The following is a 27266-nucleotide window of genomic DNA, read 5'->3' as shown; positions in this document are numbered from 1 at the left end:
GGGAAATGGGTCGATAACTGGAAGGCAAGTGCTTGTCCTTCCCCGGCTTAGGAATCGGGACAGCAATAGATTCGCGCCAGCATGTGGGAACATGACCCTCAATCCAGATGCAATTATAAGTACGAAGAATAAAACCTTTACCCGCAGGAGAAAGGTTCTTCAGCATCTGAATATGAATAGAATCAGGCCCCGGAGCGGAGGACCGTGACCGGGCAAGTGCACTTTCGAGTTCCCGCATGGTGAATGAGGCATTATAACTTTCATGATTCGAGGAGCAGAAGTTAGGTGGCCTTGCCTCCTCTGCCTGTTTTCGGGGAATGAAAGGCAGGGTGATAATGAGCGGAGCTCGAAACCTCTGTGAAAAATCGGCCGAAGGCATTGGAGACATCGTCAGGGGCCACAAGGACGCCACTCGTGACCATCAAGCCAGAAACTGGTGAGTGGACCTTAGTGCCAGATAGTCAGTGCAGGCTACCCCAACAACAGAAGAAGGAGTAAAACTGTTGAAGGAGCTTGTGAAAGCAGCCCAGCTGGCTTTCTTACTTAACACGACGACACTGCACACGTAATCGTTTATAATTAATACAATTCGCCATCGTATTGTGGCATTTAAAGGTGCATAAAGCACGTCGACGAGCATGTATAGCGTCTCTACATGCTGCGGCCCACCGGGGGACCGATACGCGACATGGAGAAGATGTAGTATGAGGGATGGCTCGGCTCTGAGCACTATGGGACTTAACATCTATGGTCATCAGTCCCCTAGAACTTAGAACTACTTAAACCTAACTAACCTAAGGACATCACACAACACCCAGTCATCACGACGCAGAGAAAATCCCTGACCCCGCCGGGAATCGAACCCGGGAACCCGGGTGTGGGAAGCGAGAACGCTACCGCACGACCACGAGCTGCGGACATGAGGGATGGAATATTCAGCAGCAGTGAGAATGACTTCCGTGAGGTGTGCAACCTGACTATTGCAGCTTGCAAAGTTTTGATCCTGAAATGTCGCCCTGAAAGAGAAGAGCCCCCAGTCTGCTTTGGAGATGGGATATGATGCAGGAGATGGATAACACAAGGGAAGTGGTTGCTCGAATACGTATCAGAAAGAGCGTACCACTCAAACCTATGTGCAAGTTGGGTAGTACATATAGAGAGGTCTAAATGGGAATAGGTGTGAGTTGTGTCCGAAAGAAAAGTAGGGGTGCCAGTATTGAGGCAGACAAGATTGAGGTGGTTGAAAAGGTCTGCTAACAGGGAGCCTCTCAGGCAGGATGCTGGAAAGCCCCAAAGGGGATGGTGGGCATTGAAGTCTCCAGTCAACAAAAATGTTGCAGGTAGCTGAGCAATAATTTGCATCATGTCTGCCCTAGTAACGGCAGTCAACCATGGAGTGTAAAGAGTACAAATGGAAAATGTGAAAGTGGGGAGAGTAATTTGGACGGCAACTGCCTGCAGATCAGTGTGCAATGTGATGGGATCGTAGAGAATATCATCCCGGACCAGCAACATAACCCCTCCATGATCCGGAATACCTGCCACAGGGGGTAGGTCAAAACGCACAGAGGTATAGTGTGCCAAGCCAATACGATCGCATGGGCGTAGCTTCGTTTCCTGGAGAGCTACTACGAGCGGACATTGCAAGCGTAGCAGCAATTTTAAGTCCTCTCGGTTGGAGTGAATGCCGCTAATATTCCAATGAAGAAGTGCCATCATGAGAAGAAAAAGAAAAAGGAGAAGCAAGAAGGGGTCACCTCGAAGGCCGCTGAGGGCCTGGCTTCGAGCGAGCACCGCTGCCGCTATCAGTAGGTGGAGAGTCATTGTCCATTTTTTCAATAGGTTGGTCGACCACCATGTTAAGATGGTTGGGAGGGGGAACTTCCTCCGCTGGTGAATGGCCAGATGTTCGGCTACCAGCGGTGTGGCCAGGCAAAACGGATGACTGCCTGGGGCGGCAACTGCTGTGAGGCGCAGGAGAAGAAACGCACTGTGGCGGAGAAGGAGAACTTTTCTTCCTATGAGCCTTCTTGGAAGGTCATTTAGTCGAAGTACTGGTCGATGGCTGGGAGTTCGGGGTACGTAAGAAGTCTTCACAGGACGGTTCCTTCTTGAAGGCCAGTGCATCTGACTTCTGGGTCTTAGTCTTGGCAGAAGCTGATGAAGGTGCTTGTGTCTTAGGGGTGACGGGAGGAAGAGGAGACGTTGACCGGGCGATCTTAGCACTGGCCGAACGGACGACCGTAACGCTAAAGTTCAGATCGCATGTCTGCTGCATTGATACCTCCATGGTAGGCCGAAGAGAGGCAAGGACGGTACTGTATTTCCCTGCTGTGAGCAGCGTGGGCTTCTTATTAGCAAACAGCTTGTGAGCAGCCGAGGTGGACACTTTCTCTTTGACCCAAATTTCCTGTATACAGCATTCATCCTTGTAGACAGGACAGTCGCGAGAGGACGATGCATGGTCACCCTGACAGTTCACGCAACGAGGAGACGGAGGTGGACAGTCACCCTCATGGGCATCCCTGCCACAAGTGATGCATTTAGCTGCATTAGAACAAGACTGGTGGGTGTGGTTAAAATGCTGACACTGGTAGCAGCGCGTAGGTGTCGGGACATAGGGGCGAACAGAAATAAACTCATAGCCTGCTTTGATGCGCGACGGCAGCTGAACACTATCAAAGGTCAAGAAAAGTGTCTGGGTCGGTACAAAGTCATTGTCGACCTTTTTCATGACCCTATGGACAGCCGTCACGCCCTGCTCAGTGAGGTAAGACTGAATCTCCTCGTCAGTCAATCCGTCGAATGATGTAGTAGATACCACACCACGTGACGAATTCAAAGTGCGGTGAGCCTCCACCCGGACAGGGAATGTGTACAGGAGTGTGGCCCGAAGGAGTTTTTGTGCCTGAAAGGCACTCTCAGTTTTCAACAACAAGGTACTGTTACGCATCCTGGTACAAGATTTGACAGGTCCGGCTATGGCATCTACGCCCTTCTGAATAATGAAAGGGTTGACAGATGCAAATTCCTTGCCATCCTCAGATCTAGAAACTACAAGGAACTTTGGGGCAGGTGGTAGTACTTTTGTCACTGGTGGCTGGTCAAGTTTCCGTTTTTGGGCAGAAGAGAGAAGAAGAAGAGAAATCCATTGCGGATGAATCCCCTATGATTGCCAGCGTCTCTGATGGCGCACTCTTTCCTTGTGAGGACCCTCTCAGAGGGCGCTCCTGCCTTAGGTGAATGTTTACACCTCAGGTCACGCCTCCCGAGAAACGGACGGAGGGACCAATCGGCATGGTCGGAAGGTGTCAGCTCGGGCAATCACCCCTTCCCGGGCCTGGCCTTTACCAGGGGGTACGCATGGGCCTGACTTGTCTACCCAGGGCGGGGAATTACGCTTTACCCCATCACCGGCTAAGTGTGCGAACACGTGGGTTGGCCTTCAGGCACGCACAGGGAGGAAAGAAGAATACGAAAAAAAGGGAAAGAAGGAGAGAATGGACATACTGTCTCTAATGCCGAGTCGGAGACCATAGGGTGGACAAGAAGGCAAGGAGAAGGAGGCAATGTAAAAAGTAAGGAAGACAGTGAGAGAGGGAGAAGGACAAAGAAAGGAAACAAACAAAAGAAGGAAGAAACCAGAATAAGCGAAAAACCGAAATGACCACAAATGTAAGTCGTTGAACCGTCCGTCTCCGGACGCAGGCGCAAACTACCCCCTTGAGGGGGAGGGACTCCTTTCAGTCGCCTCTTATGACAGGCAGGAATACCTCAGGCCTATTCTTACCCCAGACCCGCAGGGGGCTGGAATAGGTGGTGGTAGTGGTGGTGGTGGTGGTGGTTGTGGGAGGATGTATGAGACAGTTCTTGCATCTAGGTCTACTACAGGCATATGAGCCATGAGGCAAGGGATTGGGAGCAGGAGTTGTGTAGGGACAGACGAGAATATTGTGTTGGTTCGATGGATGGTGGAAGACCACTGTGGGACAAAAAAATGGTTCAAATGGCTCTGAGCATTATGGGACTTAACAGTTGAGGTCATCAGTCCCCTAGAACTTAGAACTACTTAAACCCAACTAACCTAAGGACATCACACATATCCATACCCGAGGCAGGATTCGAACCTGTGACTGTAGCGGTCGCGCGGTTCCAGACTGAAGCGCCTAGAACCGCTCGGCCACTCCGGCCGGCACACTGTGGGACAGCTGGGAGGACATTCCTCATTTAGGGACACAATGAAAAGTAGTAAAAATCCTGACAGACAATGTGATTCAGTTGCTCCAGTCCAGGGTGGTACTGAGTCACGAGGGGAATGTTCCTCTGTAGCCATATGGTGGGACTTTGGGATGTGGTGTGTGCCTGGAGACATAAGGCATGGGAGAACTGTTTCTGTACAAGGATAGGAGGGTAATTGCGGTCTGTGAAGGCATACAACTACAGATGCAATGGTCACGGGTGTAATAATGAGCAGTCCCTCTCAAAACATACCAAGGGTCTCACTGAGGCCTTCACAGACTGTAATTACCCTCCTACCCTTGTACAGAAACAGCTCTCCTGGGCTCATCTCTCCAGTCACGCACCACATCCAAAAGTTCCACTGTCCAGCCACAGAGGAGCATTCCCCTGTAATTCAGTACCATCCCGGACAGGAGCAACTGAATCATATTCTCCGGCAGGATTGTGACTACCTCTCTTCTTGTGCTGAAATGAGGAATGTCCTACCCACCATCCTCCTCAGACCTCCCAAAGGGGTATTCCACTGCCCGTCGAACCAACACAATATCCTTGTCCATTCCTACACAACACCTGCTTCCAATCCTTTGTCTCATGACTCACGTCCCTGCAATAAACCTAGAAGCAAGACCTGTCCCATATATCCTCCTCCCACCACCACCTACCCCAGTCATGACCTGTTCCACTGAATGGTTTAGTGAACTGTGAAATCAGACATGTGATCTATAAGCTAAGTTGCTACCACTGTGCTGCATTCTACATGGAAATGACAACAACACAGCCTGTCTGTCTGCATAAATCGCCACCGACAAACTGTGGTCAAGAAACAGCTGGACCACCCAGTTGTTGGGCATGCTGCCCAATACAACATTTTTTGTTTCAATGAATGCTTCACAGGCTATGCCATCTGTATTCTTCCCACTAAAACCAGGCTTCTGAACTGTGCAGGTGGGATCTCTCACTACAATATATCCTTTGTTCCCGTAACCCTCCTGGCCTCAACCTTTTACCCCCTTCCCCCCCCCCCCCTCCCCCATCCCCTATGCTGTTCCAGTTCCAACACTACACAACCCTCTATACCACCAAGCAGCCACAGTCTTTTCACCTTGCTCCTTTTCCATAGCCCCTTTCACCCTGCCCTCCATCTAACTTTCCAACTGCACTTAACTGCCTCACCCTCTCCCCACTTTGTCCTTATATGTTCCCACAAATAGCACTTTACCATCTCCAACCCACATACTGCTCTCCCTCCCACTCCCCATCCCAGCTACCCCTTTTCACCACCCAAATTGCTTCTTCCATCAAACACAGTGTGTGTGAACTGCATTCTGTGTGTGTGTCTATGCGCGCACAAATGTGTGTTGTCTATTTTGGAAGAAAGCCTTCTGGCTGAAAGCTTATGTGTTTAGTACTTGTTTCGTTGTGCCTGTCTGCAACTCAAAACCTCTGCTGTATCGTGAGTAGCAATCTTTCCTTTTTATAATAATGTCATTATACCATCCTGGGTTTTCCATTGTTTAAACTATGAAACAAAGTACATAAGTGTTTAAAGAAATACTAAACTTACTGGTTAGGTGAAGTTTTCAGCTGCCTGTGTAGGAAGTTATTGGAGTACATCAGAACTCTCTGGCAAGCGCGTTCACATAAACGTAGCTCAGTTTTCAGGTGATGTCTATTCTTCAACACAAAACTTTCATATGCCTTGCTTCGTCGATTACAGAGCCCACGCCTTGTGTTTGATGGTTTTGCAACATCACTGTGAGCAGTAGACTCATTGCTGTTGCTTTCCTGCAATCCAAAACTATGTGGTTTTTTTCTAATAAGGAATAAAAACTACTTACAAACATTTTCTTTTAGTTGTTGTTGTTGTTGTGGTCTTCAGTCCTGAGACTGGTTTGATGCAGCTCTCCATGCTACTCTATCCTGTGCAAGCTTCTTCATCTCCCAGTACCTACTGCAACCTACATCCTTCTGAATCTGCTTAGTGTATTCATCTCTTGGTCTCCCCCTACGATTTTTACCCTCCACGCTGCCCTCCAATACTAAATTGGTGATCCCTTGATGCCTCAGAACATGTCCTACCAACCGATCCCTTCTTCTGGTCAAGTTTTGCCACAAACTCCTCTTCTCCCCAATCCTATTCAGTACCTCCTCATTAGTTATGTGATCTACCCATCTAATCTTCAGCATTCCTCTGTAGCACCACATTTCGAAAGCTTCTATTCTCTTCTTGTCCAAACTATTTACCGTCCATGTTTCACTTCCATACATGGCTACACTCCATACAAATACTTTCAGAAATGACTTCCTGACACTTAAATCTATACTCGATGTTAACAAATTTCTCTTCTTCAGAAACGCTTTCCTTGCCATTGCCAGTCTACATTTTATATCCTCTCTACTTCAACCATCATCAGTTATTTTGCTCCCCAAATAGCAAAACTCCTTTACTACTTTAAGTGTCTCATTTCCTAATCTAATACCCTCAACATCACCCGACTTAATTCGACTACATTCCATTATCCTCGTTTTGCTTTTGTTGATGTTCATCTTATATCCTCCCTTCAAGACACCATACATTCCGTTCAACTGCTCTTCCATTATCAAAGTTATATTTGTACAATAACAGTGTGAACAGGAAAGAATGCTGCTCACCACAAAGAGGAGGCAACGAGTGGCAGACAGGCATATTTAAAAGTAGGAAGGGACCAGAGCACCTGGAGACGACAGTGACTGTGTGTGTTTGTGTGTGTGTGTGTTTCTTCTCTTGATAAAGGATTTTGTCTGGAAGCTGAACCATATCCTACTTTTAAATGTGGCTGTCTGCCATGCAGCTTCTACTCTATGGAGTGAGTAGCAATTTATTCAATTCACAATGTCATTTTAATTTCATTCCCATTGTTTGTATTTGTCCAGTTTAGTTTATGTATTTGAAAGATATGTAAAAGGGAAATATTTATAAAGTAAATTCTAAGACAGGCACTTGTTGTGATGAAAGGAAGGAAGGCTAACATTCAATGTTCCATCTACAATGAGGTAGTTCAAAATGCTTTGGTGTGATGAATTCCAGCATAAAACTGAAGCATGCTATGTGAACAGTTTGCATTTCATAATTGCAGTTTTGTTTTATTTTGAAAGCTACTGAACATGGTTACTCTTTTTCAGAGCAGTTGAGTGTTTTGGATACTGGCTGAAGGTGCCTAAAGCAAACCTGGACAGCCGCTTTTCACTTATTGATTGAATGATACAAGTTTATTTGCAACACCAAATTGCATTCATGTGGGTGTGATTAACTTAGCACTGGATACAAGTTTGGGAGCAATGATGAATCAAAACCCCTACTGCCCATTCAGATTTAAGTATTTCATGGACCCATAAAATGCTTCAGGTAAATACCAGGATAAATCTTTTGAGAAGGTTACAGCAAATTTTCTTCCCATTCTTGTCCAATCAGAATGCAGATCCTCTTCCAACGACTTTGTCTTTGATGGTATGTTAAATGCTAATCTTCCTTCCTCCAGAATGAAATTTGTACCTCATGACAGTACACAAGGTATATTCATAAATTAACCTCTTTAAAATAAATACATGCTTATAGCTTCATGGCACTTGTGTGGTTGGAAAAGGAGATTCTGAAGGTCATATTGTATCAGTCAGCTCTCTGTTTTGTTCATAAGTGTGTAAGCAGCAAGTGAATGAAATGGAAGCAATATTGGATTCCCACCAGTTGTGACATACATTTTGACATTTGCTTCTTGCAAAGAAGAGAAGTTAATGTCATCAAGGTTCATCACAGACTGTGTCCTTTGTATGGGGATGGATTATGAATGACAGTGTTGCGAGGGAATTGTGCAGAAAATTCAAAGCTACTCACACAGTTGAGCATTGTGAAAGTGGTTAAGGAAGACATTTAGTTGTAACATGACGTTGTGCATGCAAGATATCGGTTGACAATTTCCAAGCTCCCTGAAGAGGAGCCTCAGATTTCATGGAGAACAGTCTTTAACCATCTGTAATAGTGTCACAGAGAGGTTAGATTACCATAACTTTTGTTTGTGCACAGTGGGTACCATAATGTCTAAAACTGAAAGAATGGTTCAGTTTTGACATTCCTTTAATGCCACAATGAAGAGGGGTAGTTATTTCCAAATAGAACTGTGACTGGGGATGAGGCATGGGTGAAGTGTGAGAACACTGATGTTAATTAAGAGTCCAAACAGTGGAAGCACACTCATTCTCCCAATAAGCCCAAAACATTCAAGCAAATGCTGTCAAACCACAAATCGATAATCACAGTTTTTTGGGGTAGCAAAAGCATTCTGACAACAGATTTCATGAGAGTAACATGTGAGGATATTGTGACATCTCATGTTTATCATAAGACACTTATGAAACTCCAAAGGTCAATCCAAAACAGATGGTGTGGGATGATCACAGAAAAGTCATTCTCCTTCGCAAACAACATACTGTGCATCAAACAAAGGAAAAACTCAGACCTTTTCATCTCTTCACCAAGATGACGGCCTGGCTGGCTACTCAGTATTTCACAACTGATGATGAGCTCAAAGATGCTGTCAACTGGCTAAAGCATTAGTCAGCACCATTCTTTGACGAAAGGATACAGAAGCTGGTGTCACAGTATAACAAATGTTTGGATTTGGGTGACAACCGTGAAGAAGTAATGTCAATATGTTAATACAGATTGTATATAAAAAGTTGTATCTATTTTTTTCTTTTTTAACAGCCAATCATGTTAATTTAAGAGTACTCCTCATATAAATAATTATGATTACAGAACTGTACAAATTCTGTACTGAGTGGAGTCCCCATATACTACAATCGCAACTTTTAAACACTGTGACATGAAATCACGGAGGGCCTGGGTGAATTCCTGAAAAATCTCCCCATCTACTTTGTATGCAAGATCACAAGGCATCAGCAGCAGGTTATGGAGAACCATGCCAAACACTTCAATCACAAACATCTGACAATGACTTGACATGTAAACGTGTCAGGATAGTGCGGTGGCACCCATCATTCTTCGAAGAAATTTTACACATTCCTTATCACATGTGGTAGAGGAACATGATCCTTCAAAGTAGAGACACATGTACAGGAACAGTTCTCTGGGCTGTTAAACCTCTCTGTGCAGTGGTTAGTACTCAGATTGTCATCAGTAAGTCAAGAGTTAAAGTAACATGTTGTATCCAGTTGTGTCTGTAACTGACTTTATTCTCTGCTACACCATTGAGCAGTGTAGGTTGCCAGATCGTGATCAACACTGTAGCATCTACATGTATGCAGCCACCACTGTTTGACACACTGAGGTGGAACTTGTCTGAAATAGCAAATTTTAGGATAGGGCATTTCAATGATTTCTTTGACAATAGCAGCTGATACAATGGAATGCACAGCACTAAACCAGCACAGATCAGATGGAGTCAGTGTCCAGCATTGAGCTGTCACTGTGAGAGGAGCTGTATTGTCTACTGTGGGCATGAAGCAGATTAGATAGTGGCCATTTTGCGCACTGGTCATATTGTATGATCCAGTAATCATTTTTCATGGTGCAGGGGCTCTTCCACACACTGCTGATTCCAAATGTCACAATATATATCCATCAAATTGCAATTTGTCTCTCTTTTAAGTATTTGTTTATTCCATTAATAAGTTTTCAAGCCTTTTCAGGCTCACCTTCAGATGGTGCACAAGGATGTTACATGTTTATTTACATAGTGTGATGCTGTGTTATGGCTGCATGATAAGAGTGTATTTTAAAATACTTTAATGTATCACCAAGAGTAATATTTATATGGCAAGCTGTACTGAAAAATGAATTCTTTTACTTACTGTGACAGTATGGACTGCTTTGTAATTCTGGCAGCGTCCATTGTGATTGCCAAGGTTCATTCACTATTTTCTATGAATACTGTCACAATAAAAGAGCCAGCATCCAGAATGTGCTGTATAACTGGTGCATGCCACAAAGATATCCACTCAAAGACATGACACACTTTGCTCACAGACAATTATCAAAGTAGACACTGGTAACAGCAGACTCTGCAGCTACATGATTTGGAAGTCATTTTCTGGATAGGTGAACATGGGATATTTCCAGATGTGCATTACAGGGAGAAGACACAAACACAATGAACCTTAAAATCAGGGTCACAGATGTCCAATTGGCCTTTGGTCTGAGGTATTTGCTCAAGTTCTACTGCTAGTGATGTGGACTACTGCTGCAGCTGATTAAGGGTTACTGAACATCTTCAGCTCCAGGATGGAATCTGTGTACCCCATATAAAACGTCCACACTAGATACAAATGCATAAGCTGTAGACAAAGCCAAGTTTGTTGTGAATGGAGCACTCAACAAATGCCAAGAATGATAGCCAGCAAATCAAGGTCCAGAGCAAGACCAGTGTCAGTATAGAAGTCAGGTATAATTGAAAACAGCAAATACAGTTTGCTATATGAGACTGAGCTGCAGCAGCTTGCTTAGCCTGTGGCTGCAAGTGGCTCAGCCAACGTGACTCATGTTCCATGCCTCTGGTGGCACTCCTCACTTATGAGCTGCAACGCCTCTGAACCGCTGTCAACTTACTCTGCTGACAGAGATATTAAATCATCAGTCTGCATCTACAGTTAATCCTACTTGAAAATGTGAGGATGTACTAAATTTTTGTGTACCTTGTATCTGAGGCAGGACATGAGTACCTGCCTGATATTTATGTAGTGGGTTGTGGGGAACCGCCCAAAAGCCACATGCAAGCTGGCCAACACATCAGCCCTCGTCGTTATTTCATTAGGTGGATTAGATACGGATCAGACTCGCCTACCTGAGTTCCGAAAGAAGAACATCAGCACATGTGGCTATCCAGGCAGGCAGCCGTGCAGAAAAGTGTGTTATTTTGCCGAAAGCTCCTGCTCTCACGAGAAAAGCAATTATCTATATTGGTGAACATGCACAGGCTGTCCAAAAATTGTTGTAGAGTATTTGTTATACAATATTACTAAATACACTTGTAACGTCACGAGCAAATGCACAATAACATTCGTTGTTACACGGCCCACAGTATTGGAGCCGGAGGCTGTGAAAGAAACAGCCACTTGTGTCTTAGCCATCGAGTCATGTACACCTGCTACTACGGCAGTGTGAAATCAGCTCCTGTGTCACTTTTTAGCGACTATACATTCACCACCTACAAGAACCTAAATAAATGATATCAGGGTGTATACGTGGACGAGGAAAAAAAAATTCCCAGATTTTCCGGTTAAAAATACACTTTCTCCCAGATGAAAATACACTTTTTCCATGTTAAGTAACAGCATACTTTTCCTTGGAACTGTAAAACTTATCAATCCTATCAATGGTTGTGGTTTTATACAATGGCGCAGAATTTCCAGGCACTTTAGAAAATGAAACTCAGGGGAAAAAACACGTCATGGAAAGATGTCTGATGTGCAGCAACATGTACTCTGCATATTTTCATATTACGAAAGTATAAATTCGAATTCCAACAAACACCGCATGTTACTTTGCGAAGAATTGAAATCAAGATAGCGATGCGCTTTTGTAAGCCAGTCGTATTCAGAGCATAGGACACGTGATGTAGTTAGTCAATAGCAACACCACTGTTAAGTAGCACGAACACACAAATAGGAAAAGGTAACGGTTTAAAATAATATGCATAGTGTTGCTACAAGAAAAGAAAAGCTTTTACGTATAATATTGGTCTATAAGATTAATAAGCTGCAAGAGAAGCTAAGCTTTCACACATAATGTTGATATTTTTTGAGCGTGTTACACTTTAAGATACATCACACAAAAGTGCCAGTAAAATTTTTAACAATGACATATATGTCTGATCTTCTGGGCTCGAAAATATTCTAAATGGTCATCGTCAAAGATTTTATTTTTCTACGAGAGTCAAACGCTCTGTGATTTAAAAAATTCATCGGACATTCGCGCACAGATTTCATTTTGCGTGAAAAGAAATTTACTTTGAAAGTAGCGCTTTCCAAATAACCATTCGGAATATTTTCTCGTGACCCGTTAGAAATAGATTCATTTCAGCAGTTGCCAGATAGCGCCAGATAACAGGCGTCGCCGCACTTGCGCATCTACGGTGACGCAGGAAGCCCATACGTCCGTACATGTAAAACATTCATAGATCTTACATTATGTCATAAAAGAAACCAGGCATTAGAGGATACTCCAAGAGCATGGGAACTTTGTGAACCATAATAAAATGCATCATTCGGCTCAAAGTGCACATTCGTATGTCCAGATTCAGATGTAAATTTTCTTGGAGTACCAGTACTGTATTATCTCATGTTTGGTTCTTTATTAACGCATAATCCCATACATACTAGAAGATGAAAATGTGAACTTGAAATGTAGTGAATAGTTGAAACTAGCGAATAGTGTGGAATGAAACACTTCGTTCAAATAAACTGATTGCCTCAGCAGAAAAGATTTCTTTGACAAACCGACAAAAATAACTTCATTGTTCTGCAAGGCAATTCGTGCTTGACTGTCAGACAGGTGGAAACAAAATAAAATCTGAAACTAATTACATATTTTAGCCTTCTGTAATTATGTGAATGTATTTTAATTCACTTGATAGCTCCTGGCCACAGAAATCCAATTTGTTTTCATTTGATGTGAGAGCAATAAACGAAGAGGAAACAGCAAAATCACTTAACGTAAACACGGGTCATGTATAAGACATGTTATTTGGTCTTAAGTCTGCCAAAGTGCAGTGCCACGCCTCTTCACACAGCAGTCTTCCATCGCATGTCTCTGTATTTCGCTCTGTGGAATTCAGACATGTAATATTTTGTAATCGGTGCCATCAAACTATATTCATGCGAGTGGAAATTAAAATGTCCTGTGGTACATCTCCTGCTCCCAATTGGCCAGTTTGATATCCTGCCCCTCTTTAAAAAAATCTCACAATTAATACTGGATGGGATTATTTGTAACTGGCAGAACAAGAACTCTTCAAAAAATCTGCAGTCTTTACTGCCTATTAGCTAATAACTTGCTGTTTTGTGTCACATAAAATTAAATATAGGGTACATAAAACGAGTAAAGACAAGAGGCAAGCAAGACAGTAGAACACATTTCTTCAGTCCTTAAGTCCTAGCTTCTTTCCGTCTCTAATCTTGCTACAGCTTTACATGATGTGCTTTCCTTTCTGCAAAAGAATCTATTACCTCATCAAAGTTCGTCAACGTTTTGCTACATGAAAAAACCAAATGTCACTGTCTAATACTAGAAAAGCTGTTGATACAAACAGTACCCAAGACTGGTGTAGTTCCTTGATCTGATTACGTGTATTTTGTCACTCTCTGCTAGATAAAATTAAATACGCCAGCCTAATCTTGCAGCAATTGTTACACACACCAACTAAATGAGACTGTTTTGGCACAAACAGTCATTTTTATAACACCACGGAATATAATTCACGAAGTACCAATGTCAAATGCCTATTAGGCCTACTGCAAGCAAAAGTTTTATGTTAGGAAATAGTTTCACATTTCATTCATACTCTCTAGCTTCTGAAGCATGAGATTGAAAAGTAGTAGTACGAAATTTTTATATAAATTTGAAATCGTCATATTCTTCTGTGATTTGTGTGAGTCCCGGTTTCTTCTCCTTCCACGTTCTAACAAACAATCTTGTCAGCACTAATTCTGTAACTATTCCTGCCAGTGTCAAAACTTTTTCTTCGGTTAACTTCATTAACCCTGCTACAATCACCGGTTTACCTACCCCATATTTATTCTCTGGTTAGGGGTTGTTACATGTTTGAACAACACATTTTCCGCCCTACTCCAAGAATAGAACTTCAGCGGCTGCTAGCCGGGGACTGTATTACTGGCCCTTAGAAGTGTAGCGGTCTGGTCAAAAATTTTCTGTCAAAATTTCATTTTCTTGGATACACGGAGGAGACAATACGCAGTCTTTGTTGCCTGTTATTCCCGTTAGTCATCTATTTCCACTCTGGTAGTCTGAATCTATGGAATTCGCTAGTAGTTATAACAATGCTGATCATTTGTAAACCCAGTCAACCACATAAACAGCAATTGGCATTCAACTGTTTGGCTTTATTCTGCTCAGCTTGTAAAGACTCGTCCCCTTTCGTCTGCAGGAAAGTTTATTTCTAGATGCGACGGGGATTCCCCTCGCAGAGACATCATGTACACTATGCACGCATTCAAAAATCAACTTACTATTCTTTCAGAAATAAACTTCAAATTTGTTCAAAAACCAACAGGAATGTTTTCAAAATCATGTGAGTAATCGATAGACCAACGTTCGCTGGTTGTTAGGCGCTTTGTGAAACAAGGCCTTTTCCTCAATAATATGAAATTGCCCCCCCCCCCCCCCTCCCTGAAACTTCCGCCTGGGGCATATACCCCAGTTTGTCTCCGCCCCCTAGTTCCAGGCCTGTTGCGCACGCATGAATCTGGCAGCTTAGGCACACCAGTAAAATTTTTCCGGATAGCATCTGGCTGCCTGCTGCTATTGCTTTTACAGCCAACTGCCACACTTTTGTAGGCAGAAACGGGAGAAGGTACTACTCATATGTGACTCAACTGCACATGCGCAGCTCACTCACAACTGCTCAAATGAATCTAATGTAAACAGTTGTGACGTCACGCTCATCGGAGGCAATTTGTTGTTATGAAACACTGCATAGTCTTCCTAAAGCCTTTGCCACATTTTGCTGTTGGCAGATGCTTGTATGAGCATTGTATTTTGTTGTTGTGTATAGTGCATTTCCTTTGCAACTTCAGTTTTATTTTCGTTTTTTTTCCTCTCGTTTGTTTTTTATTGCTGCAGTATTATTCTGCAGTAGTGAGATACAGTAATATTCTATGTTAGAGTATTGGTTCTTACCAGTCAAAGTTACAAAAATTTGACTGAAAACTAAAACAATGAAAAGTTCCCGGGTTTTTCCCGGTTTTCTCCCGGATGAAAAAATTCCCGGGTTTTTCCCGGATCTCCCGGGTCGTATACACCCAGGATATTAAATATTATTCAATCATTTTCAAAATCTATACACTACCTTTTGACATTCAGGAGAAGATTGCATCCAAATTTCAGCTTTATAATTACCATAGTTTCGGAGATAGAAAAAATTGTTAAAAAATAAATAACCGACATTTAGGGAACTAAATTTAGTAAGGAAGTATAGTAGTTTATTTTTTGGTTTAATTGGAAAACATAAACAGAACTACCAGTGTACAGAATTAATTAATTGAGATTTTCTATTAAAACTTTAATTATTTTTCGTTTTCGTAATATAAAAATCAGACAAAATTATTATTTGTATCTAATATTGTTGTGGGAATAAATGTGAGTGAATGAGTGTGTGTACACAGAACATTCATCATACTTAAATATTGCATTATATACTGTCTTAAGAGACCTGCAAAAGTCACACAAGCCTGTCGTGGGAAAATGATGTATGTCTAGGTGTGATTGCTATTGTAACAGAGCAGCCAGAAAGTCAGCTGGAGTATTATCTGTATCTAAAGGATATTTCCAGATTTAATGCCTTTTTGTTTTCATTTATTAAATATTACTTTAATATTTGTATATCAGAATGACATAGATGCGTCTGTATGTAAGGATTGGTGCAGGCCAGTTTTGGTGCGAGTATGATCATGAGCGAGCATTCTGCTTGGCAGCGAGTATGGTTAGCCAATCAGAATTGAGACGGTTCCCGCTTGTTACCTGATAGTTATACGGGGAGTGAGGCCACAAGAAGGGAGTCTCTCGCTAGCTTTGAATGTGGACAGTCATGTTACGAGTGCGAGTCAAAATAATGTGTAAAGTAAAGGAATATTGAATTCCTCGTGTTTGATACGTGTCGTGACTAACGTAGTATCCGCATGGCATATTTCAGTATTCAACCACTGAGCATTTTGGCAAGCAATTTCTTTTTTTGAAATCCACAAGAAGGACCGAATGTAATAACTCAAATTAGTGGTGAAATTAATGACTGTGAAAACGTTGTTTAATTCCGGTCGGGTTTGGACAGATTTCTGGCTGCTGTGCATATGAATTGAGTGTATCAGCGGTGAACAAAAAGAAAATAGCCAATACTTTAAATGTGAACTGAATACTACTGTTTCTTTGGCTGGACAAAATAAACATTTTTGTGTGGAAATTTCGGACATTATTTTCCAGAAGCCAATCCATTTTCTTACCGCCTGATAAATTTTTTAATGACAGTTTTTCTACAGAACTTTATTTCATAGAGTTGTGCGGCCTCAGTAATTGTAGATATTAGCTGGTGTTTTTTATCAATGCTGCTTTGACATCATCTTGTAAGTACCTACGCTGCCGAGTGAAGGGCCATTGAGCAGACGCCGTTCTGAGGTAGGTGAATTTCTAATATGCAGCGTGCACAGCAGAGTAAAACCTCGCCATGCTGCACACTGACATCCATCCACACTATGAACTGCAAAACTGGTTTCTCGATCTGATTACGTGTATTTTGTCACTCATTACAAAAAAGTTCCTATCAGCAGAAAAGCAGCAATCCAGTTTTGATATTATCAAGTAAATTCACGTCTTAGCCACCAATGCACCATTAATAACAAGCCTGCAGACATTATCTCCCTGCAGTAGCGTTTGCTGAACAGCAGCAGCTGAAATAACTCCTGTTGCCCCGCTGTTTATTTGAAAAGTTAACAGTTTAATTGCTGTGTGTGAGACGTCTTTCACTTGCTCTTGCAGGTGACCTCCTTTTCAGAGAACAATGGCACAGGGATATAACGTATTACATAAAAATTATTCATAAAACCATTAAAAACTGTGCTCCCACTTTGAAAGCAATTTATTTACCCTTTTTGAAACTCATATAAATTGTTTCCTTTACCTATGAAATCAAGAGAAAAAGGCATGGACAGCATTTCAGTTCCTTTGCATACCTATTCCTCATCCACACTTTTCATTACGTCTGTCATATTTAGGAGATGGTCATAATAATATGGCATGGAGGTGTAGATGTAAAATCCCACCCGATTTATTTGTTAACCCCAACTTCAGAAAATTTAGGATTTTTCTCACAAACACAACATGCATACAATACATAGTTGTAATGCCAAGTCAGACGACTGTTCAAGGTCTCATTTATATTTCTTAATAAATACTTACTTCAAATCCATTTACAGCTTTTTCTTTCAGTGTATCACTACTTTCCTCCACAACAGTACACTTCTGTTTGACAAGCAGTTTGGCATCTTTTATTAGATTTATTAAATGCAGTGAGCGGGAACGTACTTCTTCTGGACCTTGTGGAAGAGGTTACAAATTAATTACTAGTAATATTTGGAGGAAGCACTTGTATGTGGATTGGGGGCTCAAAAAATGAACTAGCCACCATCCAAAACAAACAATCTCATGCAACACCACAAATTGTTTAATATTTAATATTCCACTGATAAATAATGAAAGGCTTAAAGGCAACCATTTACAGTATACAACAGGCAATGATCAGTTGATAGGCACATAAATTGAGAATGTTGTTATGGTTTCAGACAAGTTCCTCATCTGAAATAATTCTCCCCCCCCCCCCCCCAAATCTCTCTCTCTCTCTCTCTCTCTCTCTCTCTCTCTCTCTCTCACACACACACACACACACACACTTGACTGAGAAAAGAAGAGTGTAAATATAGAGTCAGTGAAGTTGGGGGCAGAGGGACAAGGGTGGAGTTAGGTGTAGGACAGAAACTAAAGGAGACTGACACCTGCAGGATTGTGGGATTGAAGAAGGGCTTGTAATCCAATCTGCACATTTCAGGGGAGCAGGTATTCAGGAGAAGGATCCAGATGGGAATGCAGAATGTAGTTTATTTGTCTCATTACGTACAGTTACAAATCAAAGATTTTTGTACTGGAGACACATCAAAATTACTTTTAAAAAATGAAATTATAATAATTAATATATTGAAGCAGGCATTTCTGAATTTTTAGACATGGACAATTTAACAGGAACATATATAACACTTACAGACATTTTGCAGCATGCAATACAGTTTATGCAATATATTAACAATTTACTATACAATACATTATCTTAATTGTTTCTTTTCTTTAAAAATTACCAAACTGCCCTGCATGAGTTCTTCAATTGAATAACAACATTTTTTCCCCTAGTGTATTAAATAACAATTTTTTTAGTGGGTCACACTGCACATTTAACATATTTGTGTTGTTTACTTTAGTGTAAATTTTTAATCCAATGTACAACGGTGTTTGAGCATAAAGTTTTATATTATGAGAGGGAAGTCTGAAACTGTGTCTGTGATAAGTAATGCAACTTTGGTTGAAATGAAAATTGTCAAGTGAGTTTTGATTTTTATATATGAAAATAAAAACTTTGTAAAAGTACAGAGAAGGAATGGTTAGCATTTTTAATTTTTCAAATAATGGGCGACATGATGTTCTTTTTCGAACTAAACATGTTTCTTACGATTCTCTTTTGAAGTGTAAGTAATTTCAGGCTGTTCGTAGAGTTTCCCCAGAAAATTATAGTTTCAAAGTAGCTGTGGTAGATTATCTTCCTGGTGTCCATAAGGGTAGAACCAGATAAGACATTCATCACATAAGCTATGCTGTTTAGTTTGTTTGCTAAGAAGTCTACGTGTGTCTTCGATTTAAATTTTTGTCAAGATTTAGACATAGAAATTTTACATAACTTGCTTCAGTCATTTCCTGATCGCCGTGCACTATTTTTATGGGAGATAATGTTTTAGCACTGAACTGCACTAATTGTGTTTTTGTGCCATTGAGTTTTAAACCATTTTGCTGAAACCATAATTCTAAGTTTCCCATTTATATTTTCCACAGTATCATGAATTTGAACATTTTCAATTAAAACCGAGGTGCCATCTGCAAATAAAACAGAGTGAACATCAATGTTTAAAGGTAAATCATTTATGTACAGAAGAAAAAGATAAGGCTCTAAACTTGAGCCCTGCGGGGCCTTTTCCCAGTCCGAGAATGATTTTTTTCCATTTGGATTTAGAATAACTGTGTGTTTTCTTTCAGACAAATAAGATTTCAACCACTGTAATGCCCTGTCAACGATCCCATATCTCTCTAACTTGTGTAGAAGTAGTAAGTGATTGACCGAGTCAAAAACTTTGGTCAAATCACAAAAAATACCTGTGACCTTTTTACCCTTGTCTAAAGCAGAGCTTATCTTTTCAGTGAATTCCCTGATAGCATTTATTGTATTTTCCCTTTTGAAATCCAAATTGATTTTTAACTATAATATCATTTTTATAAGAAAGTTTTCAAGATGTTTTGCAACAATCCTTTCTATTACCTTAGCAGAAGCTGGCAGCAGGGAAATAGGGCGGTAATTTCCCAAGTCATCTGGTGAGCCTTTCTTAACAATGGTCTTATTTCAGCATATTTTAACACATCTGGGAAATGTCCTTCCTCAAATGAATGATTAATACTTTCAGCTAATGGATGAGAAATGATGTTATGAACAGCCTTGACTACAGTGGTTTGAATTTCATCACACCCAGCTGATTTTTTTTAAGGCACTATAGTATCATCTTTTGGGATGATTGTTTTTAATGTTTTAAGGCTTGCATTTTGTTTTATATTTACAAAGTTGGCATCTACCTTGTCCTGGTGGGCTATGATGTCTACTTCTGATTTCACCAAATTTATGAAAAAATCATTGAAACAGTTTGACATTTGAAAAGGATCTACAATTATATCATTTTTAATTTACATTTTGACATTTTATTGGCAATTGTTCTTTACTCCCAATTCAGTTTTTACAACACCCCAAATTGCCTTTGATTTATTTTCATGTTTACTAATATACACGTTGTTAGCCAATTTTTTTGCTGCCTGTATAACTTTTTGAATGTCTTCTTATATCTCTTTACATACTGCACAAAGTCAGCGTTTTTGTTATGTTTTAACTCATTGTGAAGCTATCTTTTCCTGGCACTAGAAACTTTTATTCCTGATGTAATCCAATTTATTTTATTGGCCACTGTTAGTCACCAGGCTTGAGGGGGGAAAGTTTTGTTGAAAACTTCTAGGAAACAGTTTAGGAATTCTCTTTGCTAAAGCTCCTTTTAAAACACTGCATTCAGCAGCATGTTCTGCCACTGGTTAGTAAACTCTGCTGTTGCCCATGAAAATAAATTTAGAATGTTTACATATACTGATCATGTTACAGTGCTTAAGAGGTCCAAAAGCTGAATATCACATGGCACTTGTATTGTTTCACATCAATAACAATATTTACACCAACTGGATCTACAGTACTGTGTAACTAGGTAATGGATTAGACGTAGTTTGTCACAAATGATTTTGTCAGGTTCCTTATAAAGCAGTACTTTTGTTGTCACTAGAGCTTTCATATTTACTAGTAAATTATTGTAAATTTATGTTTCTGAATAGTGGACACCTTTTGGGGACAAAGGAAAGGCCAGTAAGCCTTAATGTTTCTTGTTCTTATTCCTACAACTGAATTTGTGAACTGAGTTGATATTTACTGAAAGGAATGTATTAGTTGAAATAAATTTATTTATGATTAAAAATACTACTCTGCAGGATGGTCTTAACCCTAAATAATTCACTTTACGTGGTTTTGGATTCAGAAAATATTGGCTTGGTTTGTAGAGTTACCTTAACCCATCATACCATTTGAAATTATGGAAAGAAAGCAAGCAAAATATGCTAAATTTTTATTTATTTATTTATTTTTATGTCACCAATGTTTGACAGCAAGCACACTGCAAATTATTATGTGTGTTAAGCGTTTCAATAATTCTGTGGAATGCCTTTCTCCACTGAGGTCACCCCAAAATTTAATGCTTTTGTACTCCACTATCTTTCAGTCATCATAATTTTTGCTTATGGTGGGTGGAAATCTCTAAAATGTTCTGGAATACGTATAGTGAGCTTTTTCAAATTTAATGACAATGAGTTGGCTACAAATCATTCATTAATGTCCATGGAAACTTTCATTAGCAGCCCTTTCTAAAACTGTACTTGACTTGCTGTTTACCATAATACAAGGTTATTACAAATGACTGAAGCGATTTCATAACTTCACTGTAGCTACATTAATTGACATACTGTTACAAAACTCAACGTTCATACAGAAAAATTCAAAAATTTTGTAATGCCGCATCTGCACCCCAGATTTCTGCCACAAAAGTGCAGCAGTGAGCAGTTAGGCAAGACTGTGACAGGCGTCAAGAAAGTGTATGTTGTGTTTGAAAAGCATTCACATAAGTCTACCATAACAGTGCAACGACACTGCAGAATGAAGTTCAACAAAGATCCACCAACTGCCAACTCCATCTGGTGACAGTATGCACTGTTTAAAGCTTCCGGATGCCTCTGCAAGGGGAAATCAATAGGTTGGCCTGCAGTGAGTGAAGAAACAGTTGATAGTGTGCAGGTGAGTTTCACACGTAGGCCACAGAAGTTGACAAACAGCAACATTTTTTTAATGAATGGCACAATGAACAAGCATAATGTCCAAATCTGGGGGTCAGAGAATCCTTACAGTATCATGTAGTACATCTGAGATTTACCAAAAGCATTTCCAGAAGCTCATGATCTATAATGGTCTTTTCGCAGAAGAAAAAGAGACCATAAACTTTAAACCATGAGACTGCGCAGAAGGGCGCAAATGGTTTAAAGTTTATTGTCTCTTTTTCTTCTGCGAAAAGACCATTATAGATCATGAGCTTCTGGAATTGCTACAAAATTGGGTCATTCTGCAGAGCTCCACCCTAGTTCAACATGATGAATTCCTATATAGGAAATTGAGAAACTGATGGATTGGTTGTGGTGGAGTTGACGATCAGCAATTCATGCCATGGCCTCCACGCTAACCCCATGTGATTTTTTAATGTTGTTTTGTGCGAAAGATTCAATGTTAACATCTTCTCTACCAGCAAACCTGCCAAACTGTGAGCATGCATCAACAGAGCTTTTTAACAGACTGGTAGCGACATGCTATGCCAAATATGCAAAGAACTTGATTATCAACTTCATATCTGCAGACTAAGTAGGGGATACATTTGGAAAACCTGTTAAAAAAAAAATAAATAAATAAATAAATAAAAAAAAAGAAACTTTCTGGGTTTTTCTATGTGAGTGCAAAGCCCTGTGACAATATGTCAAGTAATATAGCTGCAGTAAATCTGTGGAATCACTTCAATCATTTAAAATGACCTTATACCTGTATGATCTGCAAACTAAATAAGATTGGCATTTGACAATGTAACTTTTAACATCTGCTTCATAAAATGTTAAATATATTATATGTGATGAGATGGTTAAGTTGCCACTTACACACAAGCTTTTCTAAAATTTGTTTAGAAAAATAAAATTGATCAGAGGTTCAACAGCATTTCTTGTATTCTCATCTTATGCTCCAATGATCACTTCAACCAACGGTCGGCAGATGATGGCTGAAGTGATTGCTATAGCAAGCAGAAATCTACATATACCAGTATTCGAGTGCTGGCCCCTGTTTTGACCAGAACCGAGGTGGAATATTACTACACGTCGGTCAGGGGCCTGAAGATGGCATAGTAAATCGCCAAAACTGGTAGCCAAATAAAATAAGTTTGGAAATTAGATGGCTAAAAGGTGTTTGACTTGACAATATGTGCCACTATAGGGATTACAATTTGTGTTGACTATGTCTATGAGCTAAAAAAATTAATATCATGACCAATAATAAAGTGGCAATGAATCTGTCCAAGTGAAGTTGTGTGCAAATGGTTTTGGAACACTAAAATGCATTATAATTGTCCAAATAATATGCTCAAGAGTTCATGATGTAGTAGGAATAGGGTCTTGCTGTACAAACAAGAGTAACTTCATCTCTATGTGCCATCTTCTCTATTGCCCTCCACCTGTTCCCTCCAATTGATAGGCAGTTGGAGCAGTGGAATGTTTACTAGCGTTGAGTGGGTGAATTTACCGGGATGTAGCTTTTCTGATACTAATGTGTCATTTGATTTCATGTTATATTTTAATCTGAAAATGTCGAACTTCTTAATCTTTTAAGTGATCCTTGTATGTTAGATTATTCAAAGAGCTGTAGTACATTGTAGTAAACTGTCTGAATATTTCTGCAATCAGAAACATGCAGTGGATTCTTACTTGGAATTCATGCAATAAGAGAAGCAGAATGGCCAATCATACAGGCCTTAGGTAACAGATTTTAAGGGTAATTCAACTTCAGATGGGAAATATAATGTGCAAGCCTTTACATACAGTCATTAATTTGTGGCATCATACTCTGCTTTGCTCCAGTAATGAAATACTATCTCAGGCACTCACATGACCTATTACTGGATAGTGTTTTGGGTAATGTGTAAGTGTACATGAAATCATCCAACACTGAGTCACAGAAAGGCACAACAAAAAGACTGTTGGAAAGTTAGCTTCCGGCCAACAAGGCCTTTGTCAAAAATAGGCAACACACACACTCATGCAATGCAACTCTCTCTCTCTCTCTCTCCCCCCCCCCCTCACACACCCACACACACACACACACACACACACACACACAGTCTCTGGCAGCTGGAGCTGTGGTCTGGTTTGTGGCTCCAGCTGCCAGAGACTGTGATCAAGTGTGTGTGAGTTGCATTTGTGTGTGTGAGTGTGATGGTGGTGGTGGGGTTGGGGGGGGGGGGGAGGTATATTTTTGACAAAGGCCTTGTTGGCTGAAAGCTAAATTTCTGACAGACTTTTTGCTGTCTTTCTGCGACTCAGCATCTCTGCTATATGGTTAGTAGCAACTATCCTTTTCATTATATTGCTACATTCCATTGTTTGAAATCATTCAAGTAACTTATAAGTTGTTTTATGAGAAAACTGCAGTAGCAAAAGATAGAGACAGACACTATAAAATTATAAAGTGGAATATGCTCTAAACGTATATTATCCACCATCCACAACCTCCTCAACTACTTTAAAAATTGCAAACAATAGTAAAAAAGCGAGCCCTGTCTCCTCAATTTATGAATTATCACTGTTATTCATCAACAACAGGCATGTCAAAATCAGACACACTTGTAGCCAACTCGTGCTGGCAATGCAGTCCTTTCTTCCCAGCATATGTGGACTATTATAACACATGGCTAACAACTGCTTACTCCAAAGAACAAGGTCTGCACATTGTCAGGGACACTGACAAATTACACTATGTGATCGAAAGTGTCTGGACACCCCCAAAAACATATGATTTTCATATTAGGTGCATTGTGCTGCCACCTATTCCCAGGTACTCCATATCAGCGACCTCAGTAGTGATTAGACATCGTGAGGGAGCAGGAATTCAAAACTGCATCAGGATCCACCGCAAGTATTATGACAGTTAGGCGGGAGGTGAGAAAACTTGGATTTCATGGTTGAGCGGCAGCTCATAAGCCACACATCACGCCAATGCCAACGACACCTTGCTTGGTGTAAGGAGCATAAATATTGGATGACTGAACAGTGTAAAAGTGTTGTGTGGAGTGACAAATCATGGTATACAATGTGGTGATCCGATGGCAAGATGTGGGTATGGGGAATGCCCGGTGAACGTCATCTGCCAGCGTGTGAAGTGCCTACAGTAAAATTCACAGGCAGTGGTGTTATGGTGTGGTCATGTTTTTCATGGAGGAGGCTTGCACTCTGTGTTGTTTTGCTCGGCACTATCACAGCACAGGCCTACATTGATGTTTTAAGCACCTTCTTGCTTACCACTGTTGAAGAGCAATTTGGGGATGGCGATTGCATCTTTCAACATGATCAAGCACCTGTTCATAAGGCATGGCCTGTGGCAGAGTGGTTACACGACAATAACGTTCCTGTAATGGACTGGCCTGCACAGAGTCCTGACCTGAATCCTACATAAGACCTTTGGGATGTTTTGGAATGCCTACTTCATGCTACGCCTCACCAACCGACATCGAAATCTCTCCTCAGTGCAGCACTCCATCAAGAATGGGCTGCCATTCCCCAAGAGACCTTCCAGCACCTGATTGAACGTATGCCTGTGAGAGTGGAAGCTGCCATCAAGGTTAAGGGTGGGCCAATGCCATACTAAATTCCAACATTACTGATGGAGGGTGCCACGAACTTGTAAGTCATTTTCAGCGAGGTGTCCGGATACTTTTGATCACATAGTGTAGCTGTTATGTGTCACAGCAAATGTATTTGCATACTGGTATCTCAGCCATACCAGAAATCAATTGCAAACAATATTGAACAAATTATCAACCAAAATACCATTGCCATGAAAATTGCTTCTTACACTCTGCATATAACGCACACCTGTGAAATTCCAGCTATACACCAATGGATCAGTTTCTTTTACTAATATGGAAAAAATACAATGAAGTACAGTATGTGCTCCTACAGCAAATTTGAAAGCACATCTCAACTATAACAAAAAAAAATGAGATTCCACACAAAGGACAGGTGACAGTGGAAACACACACAAGAGGGTGAAACAATCCTTCACATTTCTCACCATTGTATGTTCAACAATTGAGAACATTTATGGGTTGAATGAATTCTAACCCACCCAAGACCATGGACCTTGCCATTGGTTGGGAGTCTTGCATGTCTCAGCAATACAGATAGCCATACTATAGGTCCAACCACAACAGAGGGGTGTCTGTTGAGAGGCCAGACAAATGTGTGGTTCCTGAAGAGGGGCAGCAGTCTTTTCAGTAGTTGTAACGGCAACAGTCTGGGTGATTGGCTGATCTGGCCTTGTAACATTAACCTAAACGGCCATGCTGTGCTGGTATTGCGAATGGCTGAAAGCAAGGGGAAACTACAGCCGTAATTTTTCCCAAGGGCCTGCAGCTTTATTGTAAGGTTAAATGATGATGGCGTCCTCTTGGGTAAAATATTCTGGAGGTAAAATAGTCCCCCATTCAGATCTCTGGGAGGGGACTACACAAGGGGATGTCGTTATAAGGATAAACAGAACTGGCATTCTGTGGATCGGAGCGTGGAAAGTCAGATCCCTTAATCGGGCAGATAGGTTATAAAATTTAAAAAGGGAAATGGATAGTTTAAAGTTAGGTATAGTGGGAGTTAGTAAAGTTCAGTGGCAGGAGAAACAAGACTTCTGGTCAGGTGAATACAGGGTTATAAATACAAAATCAAATAGGGGTAATGCAGGAGTAGGTTTAATAATGAATAAAAAAAAATAGGAGCACTGGTAAGCTACTACAAACAGCATAGTGAACGCATTATTGTAGCCAAGATAGATACAAATCCCACACCCACCACAGTAGTAGAAGTTTATATGCCAACTAGATCCGCAGATGACGAAGAAATTGAAGAAATGTATGATAAGATAAAAGAAATTGTTCAGACAGTGAAGGGAGATAAAAATTTAATAGTCATGGGGGACTCGAATTCGATAGCAGGAACAGGAAGAGAAGGAAAAGTAGTAGGTAAAAATGGAATGGGGGTAAGGAATGAAAGAGGAAGCCACTTGGTAGAATTTTGCACAGAGCATAACTTAATCATGGCTAACACTTGGTTTAAGAATCATGAAAGAAGGTTGTATATGTGGAAGAGACACTGGTTTCAGATATACTATATAATGACGAGGCAGAGACTTAGGAACTGGGCTTTAAATTGTAAGACATTTCCAGGGGCAGATATGGACTCTGACCACAATCTATTGGTTATGAACTACACATTAAAACTGAACAAACTGCAAAAATGTGGGAATGTAAGGAGATGGGATCTGGATTAACTGAAAGAACCAGAGGTTGTAGAGAGTTTCAGAGAAAGCATTAGGGAACAATTGACAAGAACAGTGGACAGAAATACAGCAGAAGACTGGGTAGCTTTGAGAGATGGAATAGAGAAGGCAGCAGAGGATCAAGTAGGTAAAAAGATAAGGGTAACAGAAGAGATATTGAATTTAATTGATGAAAGGAGAAAATATAAAAATGCAATAAATGAAGCAGGTAAAAAGGAATAC

At 40.8% G+C, this 27266-nt stretch overlaps 1 protein-coding gene across 2 annotated transcripts in view; it reads right to left on the bottom strand.

Moving 5' to 3' along the window:
• Positions 1-27266, bottom strand: part of LOC126260015 (uncharacterized) — a 159822-nt gene that overhangs the window by 65341 nt on the left and 67215 nt on the right. For both annotated transcript variants that reach the window (XM_049957176.1, XM_049957177.1), the window contains exons 6-7: positions 17417-17553; positions 5804-6024 (exon numbers count right to left, since the gene is read on the bottom strand). In XM_049957176.1, the coding sequence (XP_049813133.1) occupies positions 5804-6024; positions 17417-17553 (358 nt within the window). The remainder of the gene's footprint in view (positions 1-5803; positions 6025-17416; positions 17554-27266) is intronic.

Source organism: Schistocerca nitens, chromosome 5 (assembly GCF_023898315.1).
Source record: "Schistocerca nitens isolate TAMUIC-IGC-003100 chromosome 5, iqSchNite1.1, whole genome shotgun sequence".
Taxonomy (NCBI): Eukaryota; Metazoa; Arthropoda; class Insecta; order Orthoptera; family Acrididae; genus Schistocerca; species Schistocerca nitens.
This window is presented reverse-complemented; position numbering and strand designations above follow the sequence as displayed.